Source organism: Leptosomus discolor, chromosome 2 (genome assembly GCF_034619465.1).
Source record: "Leptosomus discolor isolate bLepDis1 chromosome 2, bLepDis1.hap2, whole genome shotgun sequence".
NCBI lineage: Eukaryota > Metazoa > Chordata > Aves > Leptosomiformes > Leptosomidae > Leptosomus > Leptosomus discolor.
In genome coordinates, this window is record NC_141392.1 from 16,060,884 (window position 1) to 16,069,096 (window position 8,213).

The 8,213-nt window shown below is 40.8% G+C and overlaps 1 protein-coding gene across 1 annotated transcript; it reads right to left on the reverse strand.

Annotated features, from left to right (window-relative positions):
• Window positions 1-5,266: 5,266 nt before the first annotated feature.
• On the reverse strand, window positions 5,267-7,849 carry TLR5 (toll like receptor 5). The gene has a single exon (XM_009950947.2). The coding sequence runs from the start codon at window positions 7,847-7,849 to the stop codon at window positions 5,267-5,269; it is 2,583 nt and encodes an 860-aa protein (XP_009949249.2).
• Between the last annotated feature and the right edge of the window lie 364 nt (window positions 7,850-8,213).

The window sequence follows — 8,213 nt, forward strand, 5'->3', positions numbered from 1 at the left end:
GACAGCAGAATTAAGGTTAGAAAGGGAAGAGAAGCCTCCTGTCAATCTGTACAAACACCAAGAAGGAATCACGCAGGAGCTGGATTGGCCCAACAATAATGCCTCAATGTGATGCAAGGCTGAATCTAAAACTTCTAGTACCTGCTTGGCATCCAGTGTTCTCTGTGGTTCAAGTCAGTGCTCACAGTGGCCTTCTGGGTAAATCTTGGCTTCTAAACTTTGCTTTTACAGCTTAGTTGAAGGAAATACTGATGGAGCAGCACCTGCATTTCTGTTCCAGGTATATGGAATCTTTGATGACTGCCAGGAGCTGCACAGTGAGAATGAAGACCAAGATGCTCAGCCTGTCATTGTGAGGGAAACAAAAAGCAGGTTACTAAAAGTTTTGTATGAAAAAGTGCTTGTACCCAAAAGCAGAACAAGATGTTTGGCATCCCAAAGGTGTTTGTTACCTTCTCAGAGACTGATAAGCATCCTGATGGAATAACCACAAGAAAAGGCCTTGTAAGGACTACTGATGTAAATTTGTCTGTATGAGAAGTCTTCATATTGTCACTTCTCCTTCAGGTTATTTCATTGCAGTCAAGGCTGTAGTTTTGCTGATCCTGTGTATTGGCATCAACTTAAAAAGCTTGCAAGAACAAAAGAGGGTGTGTGTGATGTAAGACCACTGCCCAGAGTGGGCTGGGAAGCTGGAAAGGCCAGCCTGTCTTTTCTTCACCATCTTCCTAAAACTTTTCCTTATTCAAGGCCTGACTAATTTAGATGTACTTCACAGATAAGCAGAAGTCCTGAAATACTTGGATTATTTCTTAAAGCTTTGGCTCTTGTGTTCATGGACCGCATGAATATCCACCTTCTTATGACCATGGAGGCAGTGTAGAAATGTGATCATACAGGGACAAATACCAGACACTTATAATTGTTTTCTAATCTTTTGGGGTTTTTACACCAGTCTTCTGATGTTGGAAGCCTTACTTTACAGAATTGCAAGCTTGCTGTTGGCAGTACTGTGTAGTGGAAAGAAGCCTTATATACATATGCTAGTGCTAGTCCTATATTAAGTTAAATCTGCTTACTGTGCTAGGGCATTATGTTTGATCATGTTTGCAGAGTCAGACCCTAAATATGTATCTTGTTCCTTGTCTGTCTTTGCTTTCTTTAAGTTCTCACTTCTCATGGAACCCAAGTTCCCTTTCGATGGCAAGATGCTTAGACCACCATGTGTACCCCTCCTAACTTTGCTGCTTTCCCAGAGATTCGCGTGAGCTGCTTCTGCTCCACTTGCAGCGCCTTCACCACTCATTCTACTCCTGCCACTCAGTTGTGCATTGCTCTTCCTCTGTAAGTATTTTGCCAGGTATGGGCCTTGCTTTGTGATTTAACTGGACTGCTGCTATTCACAGTTCCAGCAAGAACAGAACATGTTAAAGCCATTGTAAAATAATCAGGAGCACGTGAAATTGAGAAGGTAGGATCCAATAATCTGAAACGCAGATGGTCTCTAGCAGTGAGAAGTAGGAGACCTGTCATGCTGAAAAGACCCAGAAGGCAACAAATGAGCTGCGTTAACGATGTGACACAAGAAAATGAAAGGCAGAATGATTCTGAGAAACATATGTAGGAGTCACCAACTTGAGATGGAACTCTCTGCAATCTTATCTATACTAGTAGATCTATTGGGGTGGGAGAAATGATGGATACTAACTGTAAATTAACAAGGTGATAGATCTACCAGCATGTTGAACGGTCTCTCTGAGGAGGGATTAGCAATTTGGATTATCAAATGTAATTGGACAATGCTTTGCTGAGGCTAGTGTGCATGTCAGATGAGAGAGGGAGGAGAAGCCTGATTTCACTGTATGTGAAATAATAATCATGTAAAATGTGAAATAATATGTGGCCATATCATTTTTGGCTTCTGTTTCCCTCCACAGGAATATGTTTCTAGGATCTGGGTTATGGTCCTGAGTGCCTTGATTTCGAGTAGGAGCCCACGCAATCTTTGGACTCTGAAAGCCTGGCTAGCTATTGCTGTTGAACAACGCTGTCTGCTTGACCAGTTAATGTTTATAATCTCTGTTGCAATGGTGAGGGTAGGCTTTATTATTAAATATCTGAGCTGATACCGTGTGGCACTGAGTCACTGTCCTCTGAATATTCCCTGCGCTGCTACTGCAAATAAATTCACCAGCTTCCGTCTTAATAGCTTGCTTTAGAGCCAGTGCCACACTTCACACCCTATTCTGGACACTCTCCAACAAGTTAATGTCTTTCACTGAGGAAGGTGAGTAAAACTGATGAGAGTATCCTTAACTAAGGAGCCATAAAATTCTAATAGAGCAGTAATGTTCCCAGTGAGCCTGAAGGGAATCTGATCAATAGTTATGAGGTTGAGGATCAATTTATGGCCTTAATTCATCAAGCATAGTCATTCTCCATTTTTGTACAGGATGCTTTTGTGGTTCCTGCTGAGCAGAGCAGTATAAAGTCTGCACAAGCCCTTTCTCAACAATTCCCCAGGCTTTGTCATTTAAGAGTAGGTGACTCTACAGAGGTGGTGATCAGGGATGTTTGAAGTCAATTTGTCATTGTATAGGACAGGCTGTACCAGCTGCATTTGTCCTCAGAGTCTCAGGCTTGGAATGATTTCATACTGAGTAAAAAAGAAAGTTATTTTGGATCTCTCTTTAAAATTTGACACAGCAGTTATTTGTATACCTGCAAACTACTCCACAATCAGGAATGGTTCCATAGCATGTTCTCTAAAAATCCTTTTACCACCTTTTGTAGACTCCTTGCATAGAATTTGCAAGGGGCAGATGGGGGATGGGCTACTTCTATGTTTCTAAGATGTCTCTGTGGTAGAAAGTTTTCCCAGCTGCTCCTGATAAGAGCTTTGATCTGTTTAATTTTCTAAAACGGTACATAAGCATGGAGGCAGACAATGAAATTTCACCCAAAGTTTTTATTAAAACCTTTATGTAAAAAGTCAGGCCCTTCCAAAGGCTGAAGTAAATGCAAGTTTTATGTAGCCACCTCCCATGAAGCAGACAGAAGCCTTTCAAACACAATGGAAAAACCTTGGTTAAAGGCATCGTGGTGTAATCTCTGTACCTACTTGTCGTCCTTGCATACATACGTTAGCAGAAGCAAGTTTTAAGCATCTGAAGTGATAAGAGTGTCTTGCAAGTATACAAAAAGGTCCTAACTGGAGAAAGCTCTCAATTAACTAACACTTGGCCAAAAATGTTTTGTGAGATTCATTCAAATATAATTCCTTAAGTATGCTTTTAAAATTCCTATCTCTTACACCATGTACGGATCCATAGGCTAACAGCTTAGGCCTGCACATGATCTTCTTTAGATTCATTCCTGTTTGGTTATCTGTCAAATTTTCTTACGGGCAGTACTCCCTGGTATAACCTCTGACTTTAAAGGATGCCTATAAATATTTGCACTGGTTGGGGAAAAAAAAAAAAAAAAAGAAAAAAAAAAAAAAAAGGAAAACGAAAACGCTTGGACAGTTCCAGAGAAACGTAAGAAATGCAGAGAGTTGAAATGCAGGTGGTGGCTTTTCTGACAGTTCACGGGGGCTCTGGGAAGCCAGGGCTGCTGGTTCTTTTCCAGCCCGCCCTCTGCAGCAGCGTTTTTCCCCGACGCCAGCAGCGGCAGCGGACGGGAGCCAGGAGACGCTGAGGCAGCCCCAGCTGTTACCTGAGCCAACAGCGACACCCAGGGCTCCGTCAGCACGGGAGATCCCTTCTTTAATCTGCTCCCCCATGGAAAATTTTCCAAGGTTTAGCCCTTTTCTGTTCCTGAATGACTACACTGATTGAGAAGGAAGGAATGTTTTACTGCAGTAATTTTATCAATAGAAATCCTGTATATTGGTGCCCTGAGAGTAAATCAGATCAGCCACGGGCACGTGTATATTCAAACAACTGCATTCACATGAAGTGGACTGTACTTTCTAATCTCTGTCAAAATAGTTAAGAAGGTATTGTTTGCAGCTAAGGTCAAGACAGACAGCTCATAAAACCTCCCACTCCTGCTTTCTCACTACAGTGAAAAACTCACTGAGGCCATACTGGAATTATTTTGGCAAGCTTTTGTTGAATACAGGTATATAGGGAGATGAACAGTACACTCAAGGAGTGTGTCACCATTGAAGTAACAGCTGCAGGTTCCGTAACAGTGAACACCGAGTCAGACTTTTATTAAAATGACCCTGAACAACCCCCTGAAGACACACACCTGAACAAACAGTGGCAAAATGCTTAGAGAGGTAAGAGAGTCCCAGGCATTAATGACTCTAGAAAAATATTTCAATAGAAGCAGAAAACACCTTAGAATTGATCAGGACACAGGATGTACAGAGAAAAACCCAAACTACACACCAGTTGTCTGTACTTTCCACTCCCAGAATGTGAAAGCTGTCTGGCAGTCACTGGGCTGTTGGCCACGTCACTGGTGCACAGCCTGCACGACTGCTGAGGGAGCTTCTTGTTTGCTTTTCAAGCCCAGGCTTGCTTCAGTTCTGAAGGGGATCCCTGTTCCTGCCTGCAGGGCACAAGGCACCTCAACTGAGAAAGCACCAGGCCAAGACAGCAGCAAAGGAAGTAGACCGATGAGTATAGTTTTACCACAAGGAAGAGAAGTTGTGGAGGGGAAGGGGATGAATGAAGTTCAAAGTTTGTATGTTCAGTTGAGAAGCTGAGGCTAATTGAGTAGAAAACAAATCAATAAAATCTGTGTTACACCAATTTAAAGTACAAAGGTGCAAAGCACCGATTCTACTTTGAAACAGAGCATGAAAAGTTATGGAGTTCAGAAAGCACAGGGGTAAGTAAACCATGAACCGACGGTCAGGCTAGGCCATACATGAAATGATACTTTGTCACTCCCGTACAGTATCATGGGCTCTTTTGAAAGAAACAACCATGGACATCCTTCTCTAACTAAAACAGACCTGTTAAGTAACTAGTTCTCTGAAATTCAGGACTAAAGCATCTGAAGCTGAGTACCCAAAATGTGAAGCACCTGTGATTAATTCTTCTGAAAATCTGTGTCATAGTCCATAAAATAATTGCACTTTCATATATTTGCTGGTTGCTTTCAAGCTGTCTCCATGTTTCATAGGATTTATATCGAAACAGTTATCTTTCTACCTGCTTTTTCAAGGAAAGATGAAGCAAACTTCTGTCTATTCCTGCCATGGCACAGCTTGAAAAGGGATATTTAGAAAGCCAGCAAGCCATACACATCAATGCGAGACTGTTGCTACAGTCTGCAGCTCTATACCACTGTCTTTCCTTTGCACTTTTTTTTCCTTCAGAATTTGGCAAGAAATGTTATTTAAAAACCAGTCTACATCTTGATAATCTTCAGGCCACCGCAAATATCGACTCCTTTGTAAAAAATTTCGAATTGGTTTGTGTTTCATCAGTTGATATTGAGAAAGTGACCCAACCACTACCATAATGAGGACATCTTTCAGATCACAGAAGTACCTGCTCTGGGCAAAATTAAAGGCTTCCACACACCACCCATCTTTGAGAAACCGCCTGGTCACAATGCAAATTGTTTTCCTGCTGTTCCAAATGGCATTGCGAATATTGTTGATATGTTCTTCACCAGGCAAGAAATCTCTTTCCTCAAAGCACAAAGTAAAGCTATTTTTATCAAAATACTGTGAATCCAGGCGCTTTAGCAAAGAATTCTGGACCCATTCAAAGTCATTTTTGCTGTAGCACAAATACGCATCGTATCTGTATTCACTTTTATCTGCTACTTGTGGATGGCAGTCTATCAATTTTTTGGTGATACTTTTATACCAGACAAAACAAATCCCCCGACAGCGAGTAAAAATGATGACTGCCATCAGAAACATTAAAAGGGTGACGGAGGTGAAGATGAATACTGAGAACCTGACTGTCTGCTGGAGTTCATCTTCGTCGCAACCATCGTGTAGCAGAGATGACAGTGGTACCCCTGCAAATGCAGGTGGGTATACACAGTACCTGTCAGATTGTGAGCCGGCTAGGGTTACATTTGTTTCATTTAGCCACACTAGTAGGCTCTTTAAAGTACAATCACAGATGTACTTATTATGTGTTATATCCAGAATACTCAAAGTCATAAAGACTTCAGGCTCAGGGGAAAAAAGCTGGTTTCCAGATAAGTTTAGATTTGTTAGGCTTTGTGGAAAAAGCCCAGGAGAAAGATGGGACAGTAGGTTGGAAGCTAGATTAAGTCTTTTTAGAGATGTTAGACCTCTAAAAATCTCCTGTGGAAGAGCACTAAGGTAGTTGTTATTCAGATGTAGAACCTGAAGTTTGGACAGTGCCCTAAACACATCCAAACATAAATCTCTCTCCCACACAAGCTGTAACATATTTTCACCTAGATCCATATAGATTAACTGACTGTTTTCTATAACACCATCACTTTTCACACAGTAAGAGAAGCGATTCTGTTTTAAGAAGATATACTGCACATCTGGAACTTGGAAGAGAATATACAGGTCACCCAGGTTTGCCAACCAATTTCTTTCTAATTCAAGGTGTGTTGCTTTTATTGCTGTGCCAGCTACAGACATTAGCTTATTGTCGCCTAAAAAGGCAGAGGTCAGATGTGGAAAGGAAGGGAGTTTTTTAATGGCATTGTCTCGGAGGTCAATTATTTTCAGACTTACTAAGTTACTGAATGATTTTTCACCAATCATCCCGATATGATTTTGCTGTAAATCAATATACATGACACTGTGTAGACCCTCAAAAGTATAATCGTACAACTCACCTAAAAGATTACGTGAGAGATTGAGAATTTTTAGGTTTCCCAAGCCAAAAAATGCTTGCTTTTGGATTTGATTTATCTTGTTTTTGAAAAGGTTCAGCAATTCCAGATTATGAAGGCTTTGAAAGATGAAAGAATTGAGAGAGAAAATGTAACCACTTGAAATATCAAGCAAACGAAGATCACTTCTTGATAGTCCTGCAAACGTATCATTATCTGGATTTTTTAAGTTATGAAAGCCAAATCCTGAACCCATCGTATGAGAGCTAAATAGTAACGAACCAATTTGAGTTCCTTTAATGGCTGTACAGAAATATTGGACTTTCTCTGTGCTCCAGCCATTGTCACTAAGGTCTAGTGAGTCAAACGTAATATTTCTGAAAGGATTTGGGCATTTGGCCCAGGCCATTTCATTTGTCTTGTACAAATTATTAGAACTGAGGCTAAAAAATAAAAAGTGTTTTCCTTGGAAGCTGGTAAGATTGCTTTCACACAGGGTGGATATCTTGTTGAATTTCAGATTCACCGTTTTCAAGACTCTAAGATTATAAAATAAGGGATGAGGCTGAAGTTTTGTGATTTCATTCCCTGAAAGATCCAAGTCTTCTAATGAGCTCAAATCTTGAAAGTAACGTTCCTCCAAGATGGAATCTCCAAGGTAGTTCTGAAACAGATGGAGTACAGTCAGACTTGACAAGCCCACAAAAGCATCAAGATCCAGTTGAAGAATCCTATTGAATCCCAAGTCTAAGACACGAAGGTTTGGCAGGTTCCTGAAAGCTTCTTTTCCTATGGTAACAGGATAGACATACTGTGTTCCGATTTCCAGCAGCAGCAAGTGCTCCAGCAGGGGAAACGAAGTTGCAGTCACTTGTCTGATATAGTTGAAAGTTAGCAAAAGCTTCACTGTGTCCTTTGGCACAAGTGGAATATCTGTGAGGTTGCAGAAATAATATAAGGAGACTTGGGCTTCGGAATAACAGCTTCTAAATGCACATATATCACTAGCTAGTGATAATCCAAAGACAAGTACTAGCTGTTGATGTAACATCACGAATCTATGTGAAAAAAGTGAAAATAATAAGTATTAATTCTGTAGTTGGCTGTCTATGCAGTAAGTTGTAGAGCATGTTTTTAACAGTTGTAGAAAAAAAGACTAATGTCACATTAAAAATTACCAGTGATTTTATCCTTTCTCTGAAGTCTAACAGGCATCATCTGATAGGCTGCCTGGTCAACAGATGGGTCCCAAAGAGATGCGAGCACCTCCTGTGACCTGAAAAGAAACCCTCTTTTATGTACCTTAAAGGTGGCACCAAAACCCCACTAGGTAAGCATGAAAATCTTGGCCTGGCTATTTAATTTGAGTCATGATAATGGACCAGAACTGATAATGCTGGTGTATTAGCTTAATT

What these genes read in the sequence shown, in the direction of transcription:
- TLR5 (XM_009950947.2), bottom strand. Translation starts at nt 7,849, where the DNA reads ATGTTACATCAACAGCTAGTACTTGTCTTTGGATTATCACTAGCTAGT.